The sequence below is a fragment of the Anser anser genome, assembly GCF_964211835.1.
Source record: "Anser anser genome assembly, chromosome: 14".
Taxonomy (NCBI): domain Eukaryota; kingdom Metazoa; phylum Chordata; class Aves; order Anseriformes; family Anatidae; genus Anser; species Anser anser.
In genome coordinates, this window is record NC_139735.1 from 6,191,038 (window position 1) to 6,216,961 (window position 25,924).

At 66.4% G+C, this 25,924-nt stretch overlaps 1 protein-coding gene across 4 annotated transcripts; it reads left to right on the forward strand.

Annotated features, from left to right (window-relative positions):
- SYNPO (synaptopodin) lies at positions 1 to 25,912 on the forward strand. 4 transcript variants are annotated; one of them, XM_083798846.1, is made up of 4 exons: positions 1 to 5,078; positions 10,428 to 11,198; positions 19,959 to 22,237; positions 23,816 to 25,912. In XM_083798846.1, the coding sequence occupies exons 2-4, from the start codon at positions 10,799 to 10,801 to the stop codon at positions 24,593 to 24,595; spliced, it is 3,459 nt and encodes a 1,152-aa protein (XP_083654972.1). In that variant the 5' UTR covers positions 1 to 5,078; positions 10,428 to 10,798; the 3' UTR covers positions 24,596 to 25,912. The 4 variants fall into 4 exon arrangements, with proteins under 4 accessions (XP_083654972.1, XP_083654971.1, XP_083654974.1 ...); XM_083798848.1 differs by lacking the exons at positions 1 to 5,078; positions 10,428 to 11,198 and adding exons at positions 15,532 to 15,637; positions 16,110 to 16,292; XM_083798845.1 differs by lacking the exons at positions 1 to 5,078; positions 10,428 to 11,198 and adding an exon at positions 13,589 to 14,083.
- The last annotated feature ends 12 nt before the right edge of the window (positions 25,913 to 25,924 follow it).

Consider the following 25,924-nt stretch of genomic DNA (forward strand, 5'->3'; position numbering starts at 1 on the left):
CCCTAGCAAAAAGGAGTGTGAGAGCGGGGACGTCAGTCCTGGAGCCGATGGGGCCGCCCAGGCACCTGCCCCCGGCTCCCCGCAAGCAGCCCCCGCTCCTGCGGCAGAAGCCCCTGGGTGCCGTGGGGGGGGGGTCCTGGCTTCTCGCCCCCACCCCGTGCAGGTGAGTTGGGTGCCGTGGGTCCTGGTGGCCAGGACGGGCTGTGGGGGGTCCTGCGGCAATGGGGAGGGGATATGGGACAGATGGGACGGGGGGGAGAGCTGGATCCCACCCCGGGCTGCTGCTGGGGGTCTCTGCCCGGGGCCACACACAGCCCCGTGCGTATTCCTCGGGGATGGGAGCAGAGCACCCAGCCTCCACATGCACACGCAGACCCAACACGATTCAAACGCCTCGGAATGAGCCAGAATAAATATTTTATGGTAAATTACCGAGGGCTAATAATTATAAAAATCTGTACTTATGACCTGGAGCCAGGGAATGCTTTCCAAGCAGCTGGTGGCCACATGAGCACCCCGCTCCCCAGCCGGGCTGCCGGCCCCCTCCTGCTCACGGCCCCCGTGGGGAGCAGCAAGGGGCACTGGGGGGGGTGTCTCTGAAGCCCCATGGTGGGGGTAGGGGTCTCCCCATGGCTGCCTCCATTATTTGGATCCCCTCACCTTTCTCCCTATCTCTGGTTGGGGCTCTGTGAAGGAAGGGGGATTTGAGCAGCCTGGCCCGTTCAGCACTTCCCCTTCCCCCAGCATTTTTCCCACCCTCCTTGCATGGATTCTGAGAAAAAGAGGACGGATTTCAGGATTGCAGGCCCGCGCCCGGCTCTCCTCCGGGCTGGCCACGGCCGATGACTCAGGCAGCAAGCAGCATCCGCAGCTCAGCCCCGCTTGGCTCCGCTCCTGCCCGGGACAACCTCGGCAGCAGCGGTGCTGGCCCTGGGCGCGCACGCTGGGTGCTGCAGGCTGCTCCACACCAGGCACCCGCTGCGGGGGGGCTGCCTGGTCCCCCTGGCAGCTCAGAGCCTTTGTCCTAGGCTCCCAGCGCCCCCCAGTCCTCCCCATCCCCTGCCCCGCTGCAGGACTTGTGGGGGGCTCGGTGGTGCCCTGGGCTCAGCGCCCCCCTCTCTCATTCACCCAGCTCTCCCCCCCGCGCTGCTGCAGCCCTTGGCGAGCGCGGCGCTTGGCTCCCGGCGATCAACAGGAAGCGGGAGACGGATTTCGCGCTAAACTCGGGCTTTTCCATAAACAGTCTGCGGGGCTGACCCGCGGCGGCGGGAGCAGCGCCGCGCCAGGGCCGGGGCTCGCATCTGGTTATCGCATTTTTGTGCTCTCGCTTCCTCCCCGCCTCGCCAGTGCGCACCCGGGGCCTCCGCGGCTCTCTTGCCCCGCTCGCCGGGGCTCCCCGTGCCCGTGCCCCCCGCCCGGGGCTGGCCCTCAGCTGCTCCAACCCCACCAGCACGCAGCCTCCAATTTCTCGGCAATCAGCATTTAAGAAAACACGAGCTGACCCTGAGAGGGGAGAGGGGACCGGGCGGCGGGGGGCAGCGCCGGGGGCTGCGCCTGCTTCCCATTAGCAGCGCCGTCCCAGCCTGAGCTCCCAGGTGAGCTCCATTATTTCCCTGTAATGGTCCTGGCCATGAAAGAATTAGCTGCAGAGCATCCGTCCGTCTGTCTGTCCATCCCTGTAGGTGCACGCCGTACCCATGCACCCGTATGGACCTTCCCGTGCACCGATCCCAGACGGAGAGGTGACGTTGGGGCTGCCCCGTCCCCGTCCCCCCGTGGGACAGGCTGGCTGTGTTTTTGGGTGGTGGGGGGTCAGGGCAGGCGCTGGGGTCCGCCAGCAGCGTGGGCTGTGTTTGCAGAGCCGAACAAAGGGGCTTTCTTCCAGCTCCAGCCCGGGGGGGGCGAGGACCGTCTGGAAGCGGAGCCGCCTGCGTCAGACGGCGGCGGGGCTGCAACGGAGCCCCCGGGAGCTGCCGGGAGCCACTGAGAAGCCTGGCAGGGACAAGAGTTGGGGACATTCGTGCCCTGAACCCCAGTGCCCTGGGGCTGGATGCTGGGTGCAAGCATCCAAACGTGTCTCTGCACAGCCACCGTCCTTGTCCCTGGTGGAGAAACCTGCCCTGGGCACTGCCAGCCCGTGCCACGAGCCGAGCAGCCCCAGCTTTGTGCCGTACCGTTTTTCCATCTTTGACAGGCACAGAAGTTACCCACCAAAAGGCAAGAGCTGGTGCGTGGACAGGTGGCAAAATGAAAGCTGGGGGACCTGGTAGCTCAATTTCACCCCGATTTCAGCAGGGCTGTACTGACAGCAAGATCCAGTCCCCGGCGGAGCGCTGGGCACCCAGCGGCCCCTCAGCAGCGCGCAGCAGCCGGCGGGGCCAAAACCCTCCAACAAAAGCCACTTGTGCGCCCCGCCACTACACAGGCTGCTCTGTGCGGCGGCACAGGCGTTTCTGGCATGTGCTCCGTGCATGTTTTGGCACGGGAGCGCACATCCTATTTCCACACGCCGGCCCCGCGAGCAGCGCGCTGCCCCGCGGAGAGGGGACGCGCAGCGCGGGGCCGGGAGGGACGCGGGGTGGTGGCACTTGTCGTGGCACGGCACGGCCCCGGGGGCTGCGCTGCTGGCATCTGGCCCTGCTGGGGCAGAGCTGGGCTTCGGGAGGGGGCTGGCACGGGGGGGTGCTCGTGCGCGAGGACGCTGGGCTGCGTGGCGAAACAGAAGGGTTTGATTTTTTTTATTTTTCGTTGGGAGCGGCTTTTCTGATCTCTTGGAATAGAAAATGAAACATCACCAAAGGAACACAAAACAAAACTCAGCGCTAACCGTTCCTCCCCGCCCTGAAAAATCCCCTTCGCTGTCACATTTTTTTTCTTGCATGTTTGCTCTTCTGCCTCCCCGCGAAGCTGTGCCTCGCAGCCTCGGATGCGGCTGTGCCGTCCCCGGGCTGCCAGGCGGGGATGGCAGAGCCGTGGCCTCGCCGCTGGTGCCGGGAGGATGCTCTCTGACCAAGGACACGCAAGCACTTGGGGTGAGGATGGTAACGTTGAGTGGTGGTGTGGGCGAAGGCGAGGGCTGCCGGAGGTGCCACGCCACGTGCAGGGCTGTGGGACCGCCCGGTCACAGCCCCCTGGGGGGATCCAAGCACCAGCGATGTCCCCACTGCAGGGGGCTGCAAGGCAGGGGCTGTCCTGGGGCTGGGTGCGGAGAGGAGGGGGGCACCCATGGGTGCTGACACCACTCCCTGCCAGGAAGCCCTTGGGCAGCCGGGCCGAGGCACTGCCCCGTCTCGGCCGTTTCCCAGCTCGCCGCCAGCCCCAGCCCCGCTGCTGAGAGGCGTTTTGCATTCCTCCCAACGCCGAAGGGATATTTTATCAGCGGCTTTTTTTTTTTTTTTTTTCCTGCAGACTATTTTCTTTTCATGAAAACATTAAATGGCCCGAGAGATAAGGAGCAAATTTATAGCAGTTCACACCAAAGCGGCCAAGACACTGGCGAGGAAAAATGCCTTCCCCCCGCTGCCCGCCTCCCCGCGCGCGGTCCCCACCCCGGCCGCTTCCTCTCATTCTCTCCAAATTCTCGTGACTCCCACGACAAGCCCGGCTGCCCCGCTCCCGGCTCTTCCTGCCCGAGGCCGGGCTTGCAGCGAGGTCGCCCACCGAGCCCGTGGCCGTGGCACGGATTGGGTTGGGGTTTCTCGCCCCGTGAGCTGCGTGAGCCTCGCATGGCCCCGGGGACGCTGGCGAGGAGCGCGTTGGGGCGACGCGGCTTTGGGCTAGGGGCACGCAGCCCGCGTCCAGCCCCTCACCTTGGAGAAAGCACCCGGGGCTTCAGGATCCTGCTGGTGCCAAGTCTGCCTAGCATTATAAACGAGACTAAAATTGGGTTTGGGGGAGGATTTTGGGGCTCCCCGCGGTGGCGGTGCTGGCATTTGGGGTGGAGCCGGCCCTTTCCGTGCCGCATCCGATGGCGAGGGGCGAGCGCGGTCCTGGCGCAGCCGCTCCCCCCGAGCCCCCCCTCGCCTGCCCCCATAAAGCTCCCCTTGTCCCGTCCCTGCCGCTGGGAGCCTGCTCAGCACAGCGGCCCCGGGGCTCGCTGCGCTGCAATGTTTAACTTACCGAAATCTGCAATAAATTTTCCTAGCTGCCCCCAATCAGCCGGCCCCCTCGCTCCGCCGCTGCAGGTTTACGAGCTCTGAAGAGCTGTAAAGGCCTTTTACGGGCTGTGTTTTTTATTTCAAATTAGAGTGTGACTGGATAAACACTGGACAAAGTGCCAATTTACCGTGGCTGCGCCGCGGCCGTGCGCCCGTGTCCTCTCCTGCCCGTGGGGGTCGAAGCCGACGTCTCCTGTACGGGGAGGGACGTGCAACGCCAGGGACCATGGCTGCCCTTGCACAAGTGGTGCCACCCCGATTTAGGGGTGTTGTGGTCTGTCCCCATGTGCCACAGAGGGAGACCCAGCGAGGAGACCCGGCACGGATATTTTCCAGCCCTCCCGTGCCTGCTCGCTGCCCTCAGGGACGGTCTCGTGTCTCAGGGAGGATGGGGCAAGCTGCCAGCCACAGCCCCACAGGTCCCCGTGTCACTGCCGTGTCCCCAAGGCTGGGGGTGAGATGGGTGTGGGGGGGTTTGGGGGTCTCAGACCCCGTGGATCTCCTCCATCGCGGGGACACAGAGCACGTCCCTACAACGGGGACATGGCCTTGAGATCGGGGGGGGGTTGGCTGCCCAAAGGCAAGCAGGGGGTGATGCAAGGCTGCGATTAGGGGTCCCCCCCCCCGAGGCAGGGGGAAACGGGGGCCGGGGGCCATCTGCTGCTGCCTCCAGCCGTGCCCCGGAGCCGAGCGCGGGGGCTGCGAGCGCTCGGAGCATATAGGTGGTTAATGCCTTCAGCATGTATGAAATATCCCATATGCTGGGAAACAAAAGGGGCTCTGTGCTATTAAAGTTTCATTTCCCCACTCCCCTCCTCCCGCCCCTCTCCCCCCTTTTCTCCCTGCCCTGCGCGGCGGCTGGAGGAGAGCGGGCGAGGAGAGCCGGGTGCTGCCGGCCCCCAGCTCCCGGCCAGGACCCAGGTACTGGGGGGGGGGGGACACGGGCACGGCCCCCGGGCTGGGGGGCACGGGGCTCTGGGTGGAGGGCAGAGGGGTTTGTTCCCATGGGAGGACAGGGATGGGGCGAGAGAGGAGCGTGGTGAGTCCGGGCATCGCTGGGGGGCCCTGGGCTCCCCCCCGGTACTCGGGGGGCACGGCGGTGTCAGCGGGCATGGGCACCAGGGACCCCCTGCCCTGCCTGCACGGCCAGCACAGAGGGTCCCACGCCTGGTCTGGGGCTGGGGCTGGCGGTGGATGGAGGAGCTTTCGGCACCGCCACCGAGGTCCCTGTGATGTTTTCCCCACGACAGGGTCTCTGCCTGCCCCCCGGTCCCGCCCGGGATGCGGGGTCCCCCTGCCAGCACCAGCCTGGAGTTGGGGATTCGGAGGGGCAGCGGCCCTGGACGAGCCGTGTGGTGTGCTGCCGTGGGTCCGCCTGTGCTGGAAGGGAGAGAGCAGGAGAGGAAAGGGGGGAGAGCAAAGCCCTGCAGGGGGATCGCAGCGGGCAGAGCCAGCCGGGGGGCAGCAACCGTGCCCCCCCCCCCCCCCCCCCCCATGTTCCCACTGCACAGGCGGTTTTGCCAGAGCAAGAGCCCGACTGCGGAGCAGGCACTGACTCACACACACACGGGTGCTGTTTTTCTGCCCCTCACACACGCACAGCCCCGTCCTAAAACACTTCCAGTTGGGCTCTGCGGCGTGCAGCATTGCACGGGGATGCTCCGGGGCGCGATGCCCCGGTGCCGGCGACAGCCCGAGGGTGGGTGCTCTGCTGCCTCCCGCTCCCCCCCCTCCCCGTCCTGCCCGGAGCCTTGGGACGGAGCAAACCCCGTGTCCCAAGGCCACCAGCCCGCAGTGCCGCCGGGCCAAGGGCTGGGAACGTGCATGTGCTGCGCTTGGCTGCGTTCCTGGGCTGGGAAGAAAACAGTGCCCCCCCCCCCCCCCCGCGGCGCCTTGTTTCCCATGGGCCGTCCCTGAGCACTGCCCGGGGGGGGCTCAGAGGATCCCGTGTTCAGTGCACTCGGTCCCTAAAATGCTAAAATGTCCTTTTTTTCCTGGTCCTGGCTGTCCCCAGGCTCGTCTGTGTGCATCTATCTGTCTTCACGGTCCCATCCTGCCTCCTGGGGGGGGGACGAAGCAAAGTGCTGCGGGTGCAGGAGCTGGTCCCCCTCTCCCAGCACCCGGCCCCTTCCCCACCCACCTCCCTCAGGCTGCGGGGGGGGCACAGTGGGACCAGCAGATGGGGCTTGAGCGGGGATGGGATGCCCCGTCCCTCCATCACCCCCGCTCCGAATGCACGGAGGTCGCCAAAACTGGCTTTTGGAGCCGCGGTGGGTTTTCCTGCTGGGTGAAAGCGCCGTGCTTCACGGCTGCGGGGGGAGGCTGCGCTCCCTGGGGCCGACAGGGCTGCACGGTGAGCCCTGGCTCCTCGCCACGGCCACCTTGGGGACCCTCCTGGGTGCTGCCGGGGCTGGGCAGCGTGGTGAAGCTGAGCAGCAAAGCCAACGGCGTGAGCCCTGGTCCCTGGGGAGCCCCAGCCCCACCGCGCTCCCCTCCGTGCTGCTGGAGCGAGGCTGTGCCTAATTAGCGAGCGTTCGTCATCGTCATCAGCCCAGCACACGCTCGGCAGCGAAAGGGGCGAAGGCTCCACCATGCCCGGCCCCGAGCCGTGGGTTTTTAGCTTTGGAAAGGCCAAGCTGCAGTCTCATCCTCGGCATCCCGCAGCAACCCACCAGGGCTCCAGCCGACCACCCCGAGCGAGCCCCACGCAGCGGTGGCCGGGGGTCCCCGAGGACGGCCACCCGCCTTGGTGGCACCGGGCTGGCGCAGGAGCCCTGCTGGTGGCACCGCAGGTCTCCAGCGCTCAGCAAACCTGGCGCTTCCCTCCCCGAAACCACCCTGAGAGTGCTCCCGGGCGGTTTTGACAGCTGGGGTGGGGCCGTCCTCACCTCCAGGAAGCTCGGGGGATAAAGCTGAGGTTCGCATCTGGCCTCGCAGGGTCCAAGATAAGCAAAGGGCAGGGCAGGCAGCGACCTGCCCCGCGCAGCGCTGAGCTGTGCAGCCCGGCACCGGGCGGATCCTGCCCTGCCCGCGGCCGTGACCGTGATGCTCAGCAGGGGACCATGGCTTCGGGTGGCCCTGGTAGGGAGGAACAGGGAGCAGGAGGACCTCTGGACCCAACCGGCACCCCCGGTAAGCACAGCTCCACCCAGATGCTGATTTTTGGCAGGTGCAAATCCCCGTGGAGCGCGGCGCTTCCACGGGAGCAGCACCCCACGAGCCCCGACCTCCCCCTGTCCCTCTCTCACAGCTTGGGGACACTGGGGCCGGCGGGGGTTGCACGGGGACAGGCGCTCAGGAATGTTGTTTTTTCCACCCCGGTTTCCGTCAAGGTAGTAAATCAGCGCCGCAGAAGGCTTTTGTTTTCTCCCCGGCATGCTGCCGGCTCCGAGCTGCACCGGCACCGCCGCTGCCAGCCCCACAGGCTGGGGCCGTCCTCGGCCACGCTCAGGGGGTTTGCTCCGGGGCAGGATGTGTCCCAGCCAAGTGAGCACACAGCCCGGGGACCTGTCGTGCCGAGGGAGCACCCTGGTGTCTCCAGGGCTTGGCTACGTCCATCCCTTTGCCACCCCGGCCCCGCTCCGCCACGGGTGGGTGTCGGGGTGGCACCGAGCTGGCCCCAGCCTGTGCAGCCTGCCAGGCGTGGGGACGCAGAGACGGGGTGCTGGGGGGGGGGACAGGATGGTGCTGGCAGCTCAGCCGTGCCTGCAGGGACCGCGGGGTGATATTGGGTTGCAGCAGATGTGCTAGCAGCCGGGCACAGGGTGGCCCGGGCACGGCTCCAGACGCCGCTCGGTGACGGCACAGCACCACGGGGACGTCTCTGTGTCGGCTCCCTTAGAGAAACACAGGGGGGGCTGCCACGTTTTTCCTTCTGGACACATCCGATCCTGGCGCTTAGCTGCAGAGGGACAGTGCCGCAGGGTGCCCAGGGAGCTGTGGGGTTGGGGCTTTTTGCTTCATGCCTCACGTCACCGCGTGAAAATGGTGCAGGAACCGTGCGGGGAGCAACCTGAGGGGGTTTGGGGCGGGTGGTGGCGGGAGCAGGGCCCAGCGCCCCTGCCCCGGGGTCCCCACCGCAGGAATTTTGGTGTCAGAGGGGGAGATGCTGCGCCAAGCTCCCTCCCACCCCCACCCCGGGACATTCAGCTGCTGGCACCCAAAGGTGCAAAAGTCCCCAGATGGATGCGCTGCGCCCGGTCTATTTTGGAAAGGGAAGGCGCCGATCTTGTGACCGGGGCTGGGGACTGAAAGTCTGGGCAGCAGGGTCCTGCCTGAGTGACAGCGCCCCGCTGCCTGACCTCGGGGAAACCCGAGAGCCTTCACACCCCGTGCCCCCCCCGTCCCACCCCCTGCCCGGGCGCATTTAAGGGTGATGGAAACCGAGCGGAGGGCGGCGATGTGGCTGGGGACACGGGGACAGAGCCCGGGGACGGTCACCCTGCCCCACAGCATCCTCGTGGCCCTGCAGGTGGGGGCACCCCACTTTTATCCATCTAGTGCCCACGTGCGGTGCTGGGACAGGAGCACCCAGGTCACCGTGGTGCCCCGAGCCCCCCTGGCCAGGTTTTGGGGGGTCCCTGGGGAGCTGTGGGGGGGTCCCTGGGGAGCTGTGGGCAGACGGAGCTGGGGGGGGGGGAGGCTTTCTGCAGGGCCCGCATCCCCGGGATTGGCAGCCCGAATGCCAGCAGCGCCTGCCAAGAATATTTGTGTGGGAGGTGGAAAGTTAACTTTAGTTTTCCTTCTTCAATGGGGAGGGGGGGGCAGGCTGCGAGAGAGGCGGGGGGGCTGCACGTCAGACCCCAGCGAGTGGGCAGGGACAGATAGCAGAGAGCAAGAGGTCTTCCTGCCGCCAGATTTCAGCACTTGGCGAATTTGGGGAGATATATATACATATATTATTTTTTTTTACTCTTCCCTCCCTTGGCACCGCTTCGCAGCTCACACATTTCCTAGGAACACCGCAGGCCCCCCCCCCCCGGGGCAGCCCCCGCTTCTGCAGGCTGCTGCCTGCAGGGCTGGGAGCGAGCTGGGGGCCAGGTCCCTGAGCATCCCCTGCTGCCCTGCAGGGGCACCCCAAAACGCCTCCCCGGCCCCGCTTCGGCACGGGTGGGCGCTCTCCCTGCCCGTGCTGGTGGACGTGGTGGCTCTCCACAACTACTGGGGCCCCGAATTGCACAAAGACCAGGGTGAGATTCCTTTTTTTTTGAACAGAAACACTGAAATTTACACCCCCACCCCTCCAGGATCTCTTTGCAAACCCATGTTGAATGCTTGCAGGCCGAGCAAAGCAGGGGGAAGGATTTCAGAAGTGACAGAAGATTTCCTTTGGGCATTTTCCAAAAAATGCAGCATTTCACTTGGGAAATGCCCGAGAGCTTGGTTGAAATCCTCGCAGCCAAGCTTTCACTGCCTGCTTTCAAAATGGCCTGCCTTTTTTTTTTTTTTTTCCTTTCTTTTTCCAAAATAACCTTGTTAGGAGCAGGAAAAGTTGTGCAGACGGGCTGTGCGCCCCCGGCTGAGCCGAGCGTGCGGCGGTGACCTGATGCCACTTTCTGCTCGTGGGGCTGAAAATCCACGCAGCATTTCGGGGTGGGTTTGGGGTCGGGCAGAACCCTCCTTTCCTCCTCTTTTGCTGGGGGGTGGCTGCGCCGGGGACTCACCGCAGAGGAATTTCCCCGCGTATCCTGTCCCTGGAGCGCCGACATGCCCCGCTCCCGGCCGGGACCTCTCCCCTTGGTGCGTGCGTTCATCGCCCAGCCGTGCTGGTGCTCAGCAGGAGGAGAGGGAAGTGACTCTGCCTGCGCTTGTCCCGGAGCTGTGAGTCACTCAATGGTTAAACACAGCCCGGCTTTGTTAGCTGGGAACAGCGCTTTGCAGCAGGATGGAGACGGAGCCAGGGCTCCTGCGAACCTTGGGCAAGCACCAGCCTGGAGCCCTTCCTCCCCAAACCCTCCCGTCTGGGCAGACCCTGGCCCAACGGTGCCCTGGGTGGGGATGGATGGGTGAGGGTACGGGGCTGGTGCCCCCATCCCTTGCCTTGTGAACTCCCCAGCTGCACCCCAGTGCCCCAGCAGCGCTGACACCGCAGGCACTTCAGCACCGAGTGTGGCGAAAAGGGGCTGTGGGGTGAAGCAGGGGCACTTCCACATGTTGGGGAGCGTCTGCATCCTGGGGGGGCTTCCTCGCTGTGGGGCTGGAGCCCCGGCTGGGAGGTGAGGCCAGAGGAGCTCGGTGCAGGCACTCAGCGCTCCCCTTCCCGTTACACAGGTCCTCGGACGCTGCTCCTCTGCCTGGCTGGAAAAGAGAAACTCCTGCAAACCCCCGCCCTTGGTGACATCCCCCTGAAGACAGCTCCTCGGCTGGGACGCCAGATTTTGGGAAGCAGCCGGCCAGATTTCGGAGAGCAGCCCACGGCCGCAGCAGCTCCCCTGGGTGCAGCACGGGAGCGAGGGGCTGATGCGTGGGGATCGCCTCGAGCTCCCCACGTGCCCGTGTCCCCCCTCGGACGGCGCCCACGCTGCAGGGGACGCGCTGACCGAGCAGAGCCAGCCCTCGGACTATGAGCAGCGCCTTGGCTCTTTGGGGGCTTGAGAGGTCGCTGAGCACCGCTCCCGAAGGCAGCGAAGGCAGCCGGCAAGATGCTGACGGCACCGCTCGGGCAGCCCTGTGGCTGCGGGGTGCCCAAAGGGGACGCAGATGACAGTTTGCAGGGGATGGGGACGAGAGGTGGCCAGGGCTGCCATCACCTCGGGGACCTGCCCGCCCCGGCCCCGCTGCAGGAGGGGCACACGGGGCTGCTGGCAGGGCAGGCGAGCAGCAGGGAGCCCCATGGGCTCGGCGGTGATGCGCCGGACCCCGAACTCACCGGAGGCAGCCTGGCCGTGGGGGCCGAGCCCGCAGCCCCCCCCAAATACCCCGACTCCGCCCCGGAGCTGCTCCCCACTGCCGCCAGCCCCACGGCTGACCCCAGCCAGGAGTGGAGGGTGGTGAAGATCAAGAGAGTCCTCATCAATCCCGCCGGCGAGCCGAGGAAAGCGAGTAAGCAAAACCCCCTTCTGCCACCTTCTGCCCTCCCCCCCCAAAAAAAACCCGGCTGTGGGATGGGGCTGGGGCCGCCCGGCAGGCGGTGGGGATGCCGGGCTCTTCCCACGCAGGACGGTGGGGACACCCCGCTGCCAGCATCCTGGGATCTGAGGTCGCAGCCTCCCCGCTGAGCCCTGGGACGTGTTCATTGTGAGATGATCTCTGTGGCCTCAAAACCCCGGAGGAATCTGCGGCTTCCCGCGGGAGCGGGGGGAGGCAGCGGGTGGGTTCCCACAGTCTCCGAGAGCTCTCCCACACCGTGAGCGGGGCACGGGGGTGCCACAGGGGGTCAGAGCCAGTTCCTGGGGCACCCCCCGGGACACGGGCGCCTCTCCCCAGCCAGGGAGGGGGCGGCCGAGCTGCCCCTCCAGCCCCTTGCCTGCCGGGGGGATGAGTTCACATGGATGCCTCTGCTGCGTGCCTCCGGGCCATCTCTATTCCAGGCCCTTGTTTAAAAATGTAAGCGCTTTATTTCAGGCTGGCTGTTCCCTGTGCCGTCACCATCCCTGCAGCCACGGTGACACCAATTGTGGGGTCACGGCAGCCTGCAGCCCAGCCTCATGCTCCGGCCGCAGCCCCTCTCGTGTCCCTGGGGAGATGCTCCCAGGGGAGATGCTCCGGCAGGATCACACCCGCCCTCCTGCAGGCTTGGGGCCCGTTTTTAAGCCCTGCTTCCACCCCTCTGTCTATTTCTCTCCCAAGCAGCTGTTACCTCAGCTGCCGGGGCAGGTGTGCCGCCGTCCCACTGGGAATTGGGCTCGGGGGGGCTGTTTTCCCCAAGCAGCCCCCGAGCCCAGGGAGGGATGGCACCGGCCACTCTCCTTTCATCCTCACCCTTTTCACGGGCTCAAAATGGACCCGGTTTCCCAAATCCATCCCCTGGCCTCCCTCCTTTCGGGGTGCGCCAGACCCTTGAAGCCAGCACCCTGGGGACAGGACGAGGGCTTGCCGATGGGAACCTCGGCCCTGCTCCTGGAAATGCTGCTCCAGCGGCTCCTCCAACCATGCCTGCGGCATTTCAGGGCGCGCCGAGCAGACCAGGCAGCCCCAGCCAGCCCTCCCGTTCCTCAGCCCGCTCGGGACGGTAGATATGCAGCGGAAAAGGTCAGGCCTGCCTCTGTCCGGGCTCAGCATTTTCCTAGCCCGAGCTCCGATCCAGCAGTCCCTCTGCCAGGCTGGAATTTTAAAGTAACTCAGCAGGTTTGTTGGAAAGAGCGTGTCTGCCCCGCTTCCTCCTCCTCCGGGTGAGATCACCGCCGTCCGCTGCCTGCGTTGCCGTCAGACTTTCCAGAGCTGCCGGGCAGGATGTCACCGAGGGTCCCGAGCCCTGGCAGCAGCACCGGGGCTTCCCCGGAAAAATAACCCTGCAGGTCCGTAAAGGCAGGGCTGGCCGCAGGGCAGGGGCAGGACACCAAGCAGGTGGCTCCGGGGCTGTCCCCGCGGCGGGGCGTTTGCAAGAGCATCCCCAGGAGGTGTCAGGAGGTGCCTGCTTTGCTCCTTTTCCCCTTGTCTGGCATTCTTGGTGTCAGTGAAGGACACTCAGGAGATCGGGGAGCACCCATCCCCACCCAAATTCGTGCAGGGGATCCCCCGAGCGGTGCAGAGCCACCCAGCAGGGTGTGCGGCCCCGGCGGGTTGGCACCTCTCGGGGCGGCTGGGGAGCACGGGGAGCCCCGGGTCGAGGCTCCGGCTGGGAGCTGCGGGAGGCAGGACTGGTTTCTCCGTCTGGTGTGCAAATAAACAGAAGGGTTTGCTCCCCGGGGGCTGCCAAGCTAGCGCCAGGCTCCCTCAAAAACCAGAAAAGCACAAAAAAAAAAAAAAGCAAAGATCGGCAGGGAGAAAGGAAATTAGAAAGGCAAAAAAATAAGGCCAGGAGCTCATCCTGCGGTGCAGACGGGTGCAGGAATCGGTGTGTGGGGTGGTGCCATGGATCCCACCGGCAGGGGAGGTGGGGAGCAGGTCCCCAGGTGGCGACCGTCATGCCGGGGGCTCTGCGGGTCTCAGCCTCGGGATCCCGCTGTTGGGATCCTGAAGTCAGGATCCTGGGGAGGTGATGCCACTCCCGGGGGGCGATCCGCTGTCCCCTCTCAGCTCAGAGCTGCGGTGCCCCAGTACCGCCCGCTGTGGAGTGCTCTTCCCAGGGTGTCCCTAGGGAGGTGACACCGGGCTTGGGTTTTTGCCCGGTTCCAAGCGTCCTGGGGAAATTGGCTGCGAGGGGAGACCCTGCTGCCCTGCCTGGGTCTGAAACGGAGCGTGCTGTGGGTCCTGGTGGTGCTGGGGGGGCAAGGGGCAGGGGTAAGGGGGTGCTCAGGGCAGTAAGGGGGTGCTCAGGGATGGGTAAAGGGGTGCTCAGGGTAGTAAGGGGGTGCTCAAATTGGGTAAGGGGGTGCTCAGGGCGCTAGGGGATGCTCAGGGCTGGGTAAGGGGATGCTCAGGGATGGGCAAGGGGATGCACAGGGTGGGATCGATGGGATGCTCCGGCTGCTCTCACCCCCCCGGGGGGCTCAGGGCAGACCCAGCGGGATGGGACGAGCAGGGCAGGGTGTCACGGGGGGGTGCCAGGGCGGCGGCTGGGCTGCCCGCAGCACCGGGAGCGGGGTCCCCATCCCTTCCCGTCCCGTCGGGTCTGCTCCCACCCGACCCGACCGGACCCGACCCGCTCCGTTGCACCGGGACGGGCACGGGCAGGGCCGGCGGGACCCACGGCAGCCCCGGCCCGCCCGGCCCCCGCCCGCCGCCCCCCCCCGGGCCCGCTCCGAGGGCGGAGCTGCCGCAACTTTCCTGCCCGCCGCCTCCTCCCCCGGTGCAGTCGGGCGGCGGCACCGGCACCGGCACCGCGGGTAGGGGGGGGGGCGGCGGGCAGCGGCTGCCCCGGGGCGGGGGGGGACGGGAACCGGGCGGGGGGGACACGGGGGAACCGAGCTGGAGGGCAGGGGGTCGGGGGGGCTGGGGTAGGGACCGGGGTTACGGGGGGCGCACGGGGGGGCGCGGGGATTTGGGGGCGCACGGCGGGGCGCAAGGGGCTGGGGGTGCGTAAGGGGGTGGGGGGGTCCGGGGGTGCCCCCCGGGGGGCGCAGCGGGGTGAGGAGGGCAGCGTGGTTTGGTCTGCATGGGAAGGAGCCCCCCCCGTGTCCGCCCCCGAGCTGCAGCGGGCACGGGGAAGGACACGCACGGGGTGCCCGCGGGGTGCCCCTGGCCCTGCTGCTGCGGGGGGGTGGATGGATGGATGGCAGGGCTGCCCCGCTCCAGCCTCTTTTGGGAGAGCTGACAGCTTAATTTTGGCCGGCCGGGGGGAAACGCTTGCTCCACGGCTGTGCCAGCAGCAGCAGCCTCTTCTTCCCCAGCGCGGATGCGAGCAGGGCTCGGGCTGCCCGCTGCATCCCCTCGGGTGGTGTGCCCTAAAAAAAAAAAAAAAGGCAAAAAAACCCAACCCACCCCCTTCTCCTTTTTCCCCTCTGCTGGGAGATGGGAGCCCCAGGACTCGCTGCTCAGAAACTTCGGGGCGATTTCAGGCAGGATCGGGGCGAGTTTGGGTGCCGAGGGCCAGGCAAAGCCGGGGCACGGCTGCGAGCCAGGAGGAGTGCGGGGCAGCGGGGAGGCAAAGAGCTCCAAATCCAGCAAAGCCCTCGCGAGCTGAGCGCAGGGAAAACTTGCAAGCGAATCGAATTTTCTCGCTGTGCCAGATTTTGTCGCTGGCAGAGGCACCCGCGAGGAGAGGCCCCGCGCTCTGCGCCCTGCCAGGCAGCGCAGGGCTGCTCCCACCGCCGTGCTCGCTGCCCAAGCCGGGGATTTTAGGGTCTGCCGGGGCCAACACGGGTAAAAAACTTGATGGAGTTTTCATATCCGGGCTATAAAAGGGTTGGAAGCCGGGAACGAGGCAGAAAATTGTCATATTTTTATCCGTGCATGTTAATAGTTCCTAGCTAGCCAGACTGCCTGCCTGTGCTACCCTTCTTGTTTTCCTAGCAGCAGATTATTTGGGATAACTCTGGGAGCTGGAGGGAAGAACAGGCTTCAATGTGAGCGCGTTTGTGCGCCCTGCAAAAAGTCCTGCACAGCTGTAGTTGGGGCAGAAGGCCAGCTGGCTTCCCTGCCGCAAAACCTGCTTACATTTCCTCGGTGTCCAAAGCCCTCAGCCCTGGGGTGGAAAGGCCGGGTGCCCCCTCCCCAGCACCGCCGGGGTGTGGGTGTGTTTTCAGGCTGGCCAAGGCGCCGTGGTGTTGGGGCGGCTGAGCACCCAAACCAGGAGCAGGACAGAGCCCACGTGGAAGTGTCTGGAGTCAGGTGCCAGCGCAGAGTCCCAGGTTTCGTGTTTCCACTCGGGTACCTCGTGGCTTCTCCCTACGAGGACGTCTCACCAGCACCCGGTGCTCGTGGCCATCCGGACCTGCCAGGTGACAGCTCCCAAGTCACTATTTTTCTCCCCAAGATTGCTGTGTAATTCTCTGGTTTGGGGCTCGTTCACAGCACGGCAGGGCTGAGTACGTTGCACTTTGGCCTGGGAGGCATTTTCTTTTGGGGTTTCCCATTGTGAGGCCACACCTGGCCCGAGCAGAGCTGCTGTGAGACCCCTCGTCAGCACCAGCAACTTCAGCTCAATCTGTCGGCTCGGAGAGGCCTGGGGCATCTCCCCTCCCTGCAATCCAGAGCCAGGTCCTCGTCTTATTCCAGCTCTCGGGGTCGATGTTGGGGTAGGACATGCTGCGTTCAGGGTGTGGGACATCCTTCAGCATCCTTTGGGGTCAGATGGCAACCCCAGCCTTTGCTGGATGCCTTTCAGATGCTCCCCAGTAGCCCTGCGAGGGGGGCCCCATCCTTTGCGCGGAAAGCTGAGCTAGAAAGATTTTTCTATTCCCATCTGGCCAGGAAGGGAGAACAACAAAAATGCCTTTCATCGCCCTCATCACCCTCACTCCGGAGGAGAGAGCAGAGTAGTGGTGCGGGACAGCTGACAGCTCGGGGAGAAGCTGGGAAGCCCGGCACCTTGGGGCGGCTGCTGGAACTCACTCCTGGGGCGGCTGGAGACCTTAGGAGCAAGTACCTAGATAGGTATCTATCCTAGATGAAGTGCTTCATCTATCCTAGATGAAGTGCTTGGTGTTGAAACGATGCTCAGGGTGCTCATGTGGCTGCAGGCTGGCTGCTCACGCGTGCCAGGGAGCATCTCACCTCCTGGCCCGGCATCCCAGCACCGCGGGGTTCGGGGATGTCCCCAGAGCGGTGGCAGCGCGCTGGCAGGGCTGGATTCATTGTTCTTGGAAGAAGCCGGGACATTTGGGGATGGGAGACGTTTCCTTCCTGAGAGGCAGCCCGCTGGCGAGCCGGTGAGCGGCGTGGGAAGGAAGGAAGGGAGAGGGGAAGAGCGCGACAAGAGCCACTCACCCTTTGCACCCGAGCTTTGGACGAGGCTCCCGTGCGTGGCCGGAAGCCTGTTTCCAGCAGCGTGCGAGCCTCGGATGCCCTTGGCTGTACGGGGTTTTGCTTTCACCTCTTCTCCACGCTGCCCGGGCTCTCTTTGGCCCCGCGATCCTCCTTACAGCTCCTGGACATTTGCGGTGCGTTGAGCTCCGTCTGCCCGGAGCATGGGGCCATCGGCGGCTCTCAGGGCTGGTGGGGAAGGATGGAGCCAGGAGCAGGGGCTGCAGGAGCAGTCAGCTCAGGCTGGAGGCAGGAGGTGGCCCCTGGCCTTCACCTGGGGGGCTGGGGTGCCGTCTGTCTGTCCATCCGTCCATCTGCCTGGCCATGTGCTGCACGTGCGGGGTGGTGCACGCGGGAGTGACCGCAGCTCACAGCAGCCTCGGCCCCTCTTGGTTCCTCCGGGCTGCCCGAGGCTCCAGTGCTCTCCATCAAAGTGGGCTGAGAAGAGCAACCGCTGCTCCCTTGCAGCGCCAGGGATTTGCTCCCAGCACCTCAGCCAGAGGAGCCCTGGCACAGCTCCTGCCTCGGGGCCCGGGGAGCTGGGGGCAGACCCCGGGGGCAGATCCCAGGGGCAGATCCCGGGGGCAGATCCCCGCTCTGGTTGGCAGCACGGGGTGCGGGGGCTCTGCCTGCAGCCGGTCCAAGTGGGAAATCTCTGTCCCAGGGCTGAGTCATCCCTCCGGCACGGAGGACACCCCCGAGGCCCTTTGGTTGCTGCTAAAAGGCAGTAGCGAGAGCGAGAGGCTCCAAAATGGCTCTGCGGAGAGCTCTGCTTCTTAGGCGGCCTCGGCCTCCAAGGGAGCAGGGATGCTGGGGTCGGAGCACGAAATTTGCAGACATCTGGAGCCTGCGGCTTGTTTCTCAACAGTTTCCCGGCCCCGTTTCCCCGCCGCCCCGCAGATAAACACGGCGAGGGCGAGCGGCGGAGCGGGACCCGCGGTGCTGGCCGCCCTCCAGCCAGCCCGGCCTCGCCGCCTGCCGGAGGAAGCCGCTTCCCCGCTCTGTGCCGCCGCCAAGGCAAATAGAAAAGTTGCCTTAAAACAATGCCGGCTGCGGGAGGGAGAGGGTTTGGATGCCAGCATCGCTGCTGCAGACGGGCTCAGCGCTTCCAGGAGAGTTTCCACTAGCGTTTCTCCCTCCTCTCCCCTTGGCCCGGCTAAAACCCACCCGCTGTCGGGCCGCCCGAAAGCTTGGTCCTCCTTCCTCCTCCTCCTCCTCTTCCTCCTCCTCCTCCTCCTCTCCAGCCCCTTCCTCCGCACCGGCTGGGGGCTGAGCTGTTTCTGGAGAGCATCGAGCTCTGCTCTGAGATGAAGGGCAGGGACTCGCACCCCGCTCAGGGGGCTGGTGGCCGGGCACTGCGTGCTGGCCCGTGCGGGGCTCGGTGACTTGCAGGAGTCCGCTGGCACCCGGGAAATGTGGTACGAGAGGGAGGGCTCTGCTGGAGCTGCCCAGGCTGGGTCTCCTTTCATCCTGCTGCAGCCAAAAGCGGGTCGAAATGCTGTGAGATTCCATAAAGATGTGGCATGCGAGGGATAGGCGCTGCTTTCGGGGTGTTTTAGAGGTGTGGGGAAGCCGCCAGCGAGGGCTGGATGTGGGTGAATTCCCTAGGCTGGAGGGAGAGGTGCCACCCACGGGCGCCATGGCATGGGGACACCAAGGCCGGGCGGTGGCTCCCCGCGGTGGCAGGACCATCCTGCACGCCTGAGAGGTGCTGGCGCTGGGACCGGCCGTGGTCCTGTGCCGGGGGTGGCAAGGGGAGGCAGGAGGGCTGCAGGGCGAGGAAGAGGAGATGCCCAGCCCGGAGAAGCCTTCTCGCTTCACCACGAGCTCTCTGGAAGGATTTGGCTTAGTCACTCATCCCTTCCCTCGCTGGTAGGCTGAACCACAGCTTAAAATATCCTGGAAGGCTCCCAAGCGGCACAGAAGGCAAGAAAATGAAAAACACATGAAGGGAAAGGGGAGTGGACGCTGCCTGTGCCCGGAGGAGCTGGGCTCGGGGCAGGCAGCCCCGGCCACCCACCTCCATGCCCTGGACGGGGCTGGATCAGGGCGCCCGTGGCTGCGGTGCCGGGCACAGGGGCAGCAGGGGAGGGAGCCCACGGAGAGGAGGCTGGGGGCTGCCCCGGTCCCACCACAGCGGGATTTGGTCCAAATGTTTAGGGTGGGATCTCCTGGGTGCTGGCAGTGGCCTCGGAGGGGCTGGGGACGCCCGGTGGAACGGCCCTTCCCCGGGCAGACGTGCGCGGCCGCGGGCGTTTCAGGGCGCGCTGGTAGGAAATGGCTCACCCCGAGAAAATGCCTTCCCGGCAGCTCCACATCCTTTCGGTGTCTGGGAAGGGCTTTCGCCCTGACCTTTTGGCCAGCGCTCGAGAAGCCCAGCGGCTCTCAAAGGGGCTTTCAGCGGGTTTAGCAGGCGCTCGGCCGGCTGTTTTTAGCACTTTTATAGGCTCCAAAGGAATGAGGTTGGCGCATAGCTGCGAGCTGTGTCTGACGGGTCAGGCTGTGCACAGCTTCTGTCGGCTGCTGCCATCTCGTGTTGCTCCACCAATAAGTCCCGGGCTGGACACCAGCCCCGTGGCGAGGTGATGGGGGCTGATGCTGCCCCGCTGGGTTCGTTCTCCTTCTTGCACGGGGCCGTGCACCGGGATTTGGGAGAGGGGCCGGGGGGACACATGCTGGCCCCTTCCCTGCCCCATGCGTGTTGGAGCCAGGGGCTGAAACCCTGTGAGCTGCAACCTGAAACCTCCTGAAGCCTTTGGAGAAATTCCTTTCCCATACGGTCACTGCCATCAGCGCACAGAGCCCTGCAAGATAAACTGTCCTGCGGCCGGCGGGGCTCGGGCACGCGCTGGCCTCTGCTCCACTCGTCCTTGTTCAGTGGGAGCAATGGCCAGGGCAGCCCAGCAGTGGATGACTTCAGGGCTTCAGGGGTTATTTCCAGCAGGAACAAGCCTCTGCTCCCGTAGGCAGCGCGCCCCAGCTGAAATAAGGCTCTGAAATAAGGAGGTGGGGCAGGGTTCTGCGTGCCCCCACTTTTGCTTTGGTGGCTTTGGGAACACACTGCCATGCAGAGCTGCAGCCCAGCACCTCGGGCAGGGGCTGTGTTGGGGGGGGGGGGAGACCCCCGTTACCCCTGGGCTTTGCTCCCCCCTTCCCACCCCAGCCCTGCGCATCCCTCCTGCTGCAGCCCCCAGCTGCCTGTGAGGGGCTGGGGATCCCGGGGGAACCTCAAGGAGAAGCTACGGGTGCTGCAGGGGGTGCCGAGCCCCGCTAACCCCCCCCCCCCTCTCTCCCCAGGTCTCTCCCGCAGCTCCAGCCTCTCGGAGAAGGAGCTGAAGGAGGCGAAGGCGCGGAGCCGCAGGATCGTGGCGCAGCTCACCACGGCGCCCGGCCCCAACTCCAAGGGCGTGCTGCTCTTCCACCGCCGCAAGCAGCGCGTCGACGGGCTCACCGGCACCGGCGCGGGGCATGGCACGGGGCTGCCGCTGAGCCCGGCGCCTCGGCAAGGAGCCATGGAGGAGGGCAAGGGGCACGGCGCCCGGGGGACACCGCCGGAGCCTGCTGATGGGCAGCAGGTCCCGCTGAGCATCTACCTGAAGGAGAACATGGCACCGGCCGCCACCAATGGCCTGCACGAGAGGGAGCGGGCAGAGGGAGAAGTAGGGAAGGTCGGGGGGATGCAGGATGGCATCGGGGTGAGCGTGGCTGCTCCCGTTCCACCGCAGAATGTGCACGTCCCCGAGCAGAAGAACGGCGAGGTGCCCAGTGCGCCCATGGGGACAGGCAGCACGCCCATGGGGACAGCCAGCATGACCATAGGGACAGGGAATGCACCTGTGGGGACGGCCAGCATAACCATGGGGACAGGTAACACACCTGTGGGGACAGCCAGTATGACCATGGGGACAGGCAACGCAGCTGCGGAGATGCCCAGTGTGCCCATGGGGACAGCCAACACACCAACGGGGACGGCAAACGCACCCATGGGGACAGCCAGCGTGCCCATGGGGACAGCCAACACACCGATGGGGATGGCAAACGCACCCATGGGGACAGCCAGCGTGCCCATGGGGACAGCCAGCGCATCCATAGGGATGGCCAGTGCATCCATGGGGACGGCCAACGCACCCATGGGGACAGCCAGTGTGCCCATGGGGATGCCCAGTGCACCCATGGGGACAGCCAACACACCCATGGGGACAGCCAGCACACCCATGGGGACAGCCAGCTCACCCATGGGGACAGCCACCCCAGCTGGGCAGGCGCAGAACGGCGCACGGAGCAGGCAGTACTACGAGGTCCACCTCACCCTGGCCAAGCCCAAGCCCGTGAAGAACCGGACAGCCAGGCCGTTCGGCACCCAGAAGGCCACCACACCAAGCCAGGGGCCGAGCCAGCCCCCCGAGCGAGCCCCCGCCGCCGCCGAGCTGCCCCCACCGCCCACCTACGCGGAGACGCTGGGCAGCCCCCCGCCCCTCAGCAGGGTCCGCTCGCCCCCTGCCTACTCGGCCCTGTACCCCCCCGTCGAGCAGAAGGTGCTGCAGAGCCCCGTCCACGGGGCTGGGGCAGTGCCCCCCCTGCCCAAAACGGGCATCCTGGAGGAGTCGGCGGCCCGCAGGGCCCACAAGAAGTCCATGTTCACCTTCGTCGAGAAGCCGAAGCTGGGCCCCAACCCCGACCTGCTGGATTTGGTGCAGAGCGCGGACATCAGGAAGAAGCAGAAGGAGCACGGGGAGCCCGGTGCCGAGGACGAGCCCTTCGCCCTGGGGGCAGAAGCCTCCAACTTCGTCCCCAGCAGCGTGGCCAGGGGCGGGCAGCACCTCCCGCCGGCCGACGATGCTCCGGCGTGGTCGTCCTGCCTCAAGTCCCCCACCATCCAGCCGAAGCCGAAGCCGCAGCCCAGCCACAACCTCACCGAAGCCAGAGGGAAGGGAGCCGAGCTCTTCGCCCGCAGGCAGTCCCGCATGGAGAAGTTCATCATCGAGGCTCCCTCCCAGCCCGACCTGCTCCGCTCCCCGTCGCCCACCATGTCCCTGCCTCCCTCCTGGAAGTACGATGCCAACGCTTGCCTGTCACCCATGGTCTCCAGGCACCCCGTCAAGAGTCCCTGCAGGCCCTCCAAAACCCCCCCGGCGTCTCTTTACGGCAGCGCCCTGACGGAGAACGAGGTCTCCCAGAAGGAGCTGGAGATCTCCAAGCACCAGCCCTACCAGCTCCAGTCTTCGCTCTTCATCCTCTCCCCATCCAAAGGGCCGCCGAGGTCCGTGCCCCGGGAGGTGCCACCGCCCAGACCCTCCCTTCCCGACGCCTACCCCTGCCCGCAGCGAACGTCCTGCCCGACCTCTCCGTTGCCTCCTTCCCCCGTTTGGCACCCTCCTGCGGTGCCCGGGGCCGGCGGGGCGGCCTCCAGCCCCTTCCCCAGTGCCACCGGGGCTCTGCCCCTGCCTCCGGGCAGCCACCCTGCTCCCGGAGCCCCGGCGGAGCTGCTGCTGGCCTCGCCGTGCCGCCGAGTGAAGGGGGGCTTCCAGGCGCCCCGACCCTCCTACTCCACCAGGAACGCGGGGATCGAGCCGCAGGTGTGGAAACCTTCCTTTTACTACAAGTAGCGGGGGGCGGAGAGAACACGGAGCGGGTTTTAGGCTCCCCGCCGCCGGCCGAGTCCTCTCTGATTGCTCACGGGTGTGCAAAAGGCTGAACCGACCCAAAAAAAAAATGGGGGGAAAAAAAGAAAAAAAGAAGTAGCTCAACGGCTTCCAGGGCAGTGCAGGGGGTGAGAGGACGTGGTGCCGAGCCCCCGGTGTGCCGGGAGCCGCGTGTTTGTGCTGAGCGGGTCCGGGGGCATAAAGCACACGGACCCCCAAGTGGTAACAGGAGCCCGGCTGCCCCGCAGTGCCTCCGGTGCTTTCTCTCTTCTCTTGCCTGGAAACTTTCTGGAGCATCACGGCTCTGCCTCCGTCTCTTTTCTCGCCTCCTGCGTTTCCAGCCCCATCTGTCCTACGGCCCGCCGGCTCCCAGCCGCCTCGTACCAAAGCCTGGCCGCGGGGACGCGCCGCCTTCCCACCTCACTGTGCCTGCTCCTGTCTCTTCTGCTGCCCTTTAGGGACTTGTTTGCTCCCACGCTGCGGAGGACAGCCACCACCTCCCCGGGGAAGACACCGCAGGGCTGGGGACGACGCGGGGTCCCTGTCCCTCCCGGCGCCCCCTCGTCTCTCCGCAGCCCCGACCTGCGGTCAGGTGCGGGGGGTGAGGTATGGTAGGACCCATCGCTGGGTGGGACTGATCCTGCTGTTCTCTAAGCTCTTTGTCTGGGAGCAGCTCCCCGGGCAGGCAGAGGCACTGAGCTGCTGGAGCTGGTGCTGAGCAAGGCGGGCGTAGCGGGGGGATGAGGGATGGGCACGGGCAGGGCTCGGTGCTGGCGGCCTGGAGGCAGTTTCCACGGCTGCACCAGCACGTGCGGGATGCTCCTGGCTCACCCTGGGAGCAGAGGTGCCCCTCGCCCAGATTCTGGCTTCCTCTGCAGTGGGGAAAACCGACCAGGGCAGGGATGTGCCCTCGGGGACGGGGGGGCTGCCTGCGCAGCGCTCCGTGAGCCCCTCGCTCCTGCTGCTCTCTGCGTTAACGAGTTGCCTTTCGACTGTGCTTTTATTTCTCCTGCCTTTTTCCCCCCTCTTTCTGAATACACTCACGTGCACTGTCAGACTGTCTCTTCTCTTTCCTGCTGCCTCGGGAGGAGCTGCGGGGCGGCGAAGCCTCGCCGTGCTCAGCACTGGGGGCTCGGACCCCCAGCACCTCAGGGGGCTCTGGCCCTGCCCCGCTGTGCCATCAGCACATAGTGAGAGATCCTGGCTCATATTTTGGGGCAAGGATGATGGAGCACACCCTCGGGGGGGTTGTTAACGGCCCCATATACCCAGGCAGGGACACAAGCCTTATTGCAGGGATTTAACCCGGCCTCAGCACTGCGGAGCAGGGGGATGCGCCCACGTACCCGCACCTGCCCGGAGCGTTCCTTCGCTCTCCAGGGCTTGAAAAATGATCAGTGGTGGTGGTGGGGCATCAGAGCTGGTGCCCTCTTGCCCCTTTTTCCCCAGCACGGATGCTTTGCCCCCTTCTCCCCCCGGTGGGGCCGCTAACCTGCTCTCTGTCCCCTCCAGGACAGGCGGCCGTCCCTCCCCGCCTCGCCCACCTGGACGCCCCGGTCTGCGCGGCGCCAGGGCAGCCTGGACGGCTGGGCCAGCCCGGCCTCGGTGCCCGAGCTGGACGAGGGCCCCCCCAGGTCCCCGCCGTGGAGCGAGCGGTCGCTGTCCCCGCTGCGGCAGGACGCCGACCCCCGGGCCAGCCGGCAGATGCAAGCGCGGCTCGCCAGGAACATCATCAACGCTGCCCGCAGGAAGAGCTCCTCGCCCAAAGCCGTGGGGACGGAGGGCTCCCGGCCCTTCACCCCCCCGGCCACCAGCCCCCGGGCCGTGGGGTCCCCCAGCTTGCCACGATCCCCCCGGCCGGAGGGGTGCAGAGCCCCGGCCCCGCAGGCTGCCACCTCCGCCTGCAGCGTGCTGGCCGCACCGGGCAGCCCCTCGCCCACCTACAAGAGCCCCCTGCCATCGCCCCGGGTGGACGGGTCCCGCTCCTGTGCCTCCCCCGGGGTGTCCCAAGCCACCTGGGCGGAGGGACGCCGGCTCCTGCTGTCACCCGGCGCTGCCGGGCCGTCCCCGACCCCCAAGAGCCCCCTGCCATCGCCGGTGGCGGGCGCGCGGTCCCCCGCCAAGCGCTACAGCTCCCGGTCCCCGACGGACTCGGACGTCTCCCTCGACTCCGAAGACTCGGGGGCCAAGAGCCCGGGCATCCACAGCTTCAACCTGTGTCCCCGCGGCTGGACCGGGAGCCTGCGGCTGAAGCCGGGGGGGCTGCCTTCGGGGGCCCCCTGCACCTCCTAGAGCAGCCAGCCCCGGCCACGCCGCACCGCCAGCGCCCTGTGGTGCCACCCGAGGGTGGCGAGGGGCGAGGGACGGTGCCCCCGCAGCGGGTCCCCAGGCGGGGAGAGGCACGGCCGCGGGCTGGGGATGCGCGGAGCGTCCCCGTCCTCATCGGCGTGCCGCCGGGGTCAGCTGCCTCCCACCTGCCCGCGGTCCCATGGCCCAGCTCTATTTTTACCAGCCTAACCTTTCGGGGCAGGACTGCGTGGTCAGCAGGGAGAGCAGGGCAGCTGGCGGCGGGGGGGGACACAGCCCCTGGATGTCCCCTGTGCCCGGTGCCCCCCAGCTCTGGTTTCCCGGGGTGGCCCTGGCAGCGCTGGCACCCGCGGGGTCACCGCGCGCCCCTCGGGTGGGTGCCGTGGCCCGGACACCCCGCTCCAGCAGGGTCTGACCCTGCGGGTCCGGCTGGTTTCAGCCGAAACCAGATCTCGAGGAGGAAAAATTCCGGTTTTATTCCCCCAATCCCCAAATCCTGCTCGCTTTTCTTTCAGCCTTTGACCCTTTCCCCGTGGAATTCCCCCCAAATTCTTCCCCAGTGACGATGAAGAGAGCCAAAGTTATTTATTGCCATGCCGAGGGGCCCGTGGGCAGGTTACCTCCCACTGCGCCCGGGCGAAGAGAGGGCCAGCGCCACCCCCGGCACTGTCACTGTCCCCGGCGCTGTCACTGTCCCCAGCCCCGGGCTCACCCCATCCCCACCCTGCGGGACCGAGGGACCTGGCAGGGGCAGGGGGCACAGTGATGGGGGGGCTTCGGGGGTCAGAAGGAAGCGGTACAGGTTGCAGAGGGTTTGAGGGAGGTCTCGGTGCGGGAGGTGATGCTGAGAGGGTCTCAGGGACAGGTCGGGGGCCCCACGGGAGCCAGCTCCCTGCACGGGGCAGCACTCGAGGGCACAGTGCTGGCGGGTGGGTGCTCAGGGTGATGGGGAGGAGGGGCAGCAGGGTGGGCACGGTTACGTGGCAGAGCCCGGGGAGGGCAATAACGGGCCCCCACAGTGCTTCCCCCCCCGAGTAGGAACCAGTCTGGGGTGCTGGGAGATGCCAAGGCAGTGACCCTCCACAGCCCCTCGCCCAGGGGGATGCAGCGTGCACGAGGGCTATTGGGGCACGGCCCCAGGTCACCCCATCCCTTCCCCTGGGGCACGCCGTGGGGGCAACCCCGTCCCTGGTCCCTGCCCCTCTGCCCCCCCCCCAGGAGCTGCCCTTCCCCACCGCCTTCGCCACCCAGTTGTGTACCCAGCTCAGCAATAAAGGGCCGTTATCCCACCCATTATCCCACTGCCTGCCTGCC

Coding starts and splice junctions, on each gene's coding strand:
- SYNPO (XM_083798845.1), top strand. CDS start 13,681: ATGGGCAAGGGGATGCACAGGGTGGGATCGATGGGATGCTCCGGCTGC. Junction 14,084..19,958: donor CACCGGCACCGGCACCGCGG/GTAGGGGGGGGG, acceptor CTCTCTCCCCAG/GTCTCTCCCGCAGCTCCAGC. Junction 22,238..23,815: donor ACGCGGGGATCGAGCCGCAG/GTGTGGAAACCT, acceptor TGTCCCCTCCAG/GACAGGCGGCCGTCCCTCCC.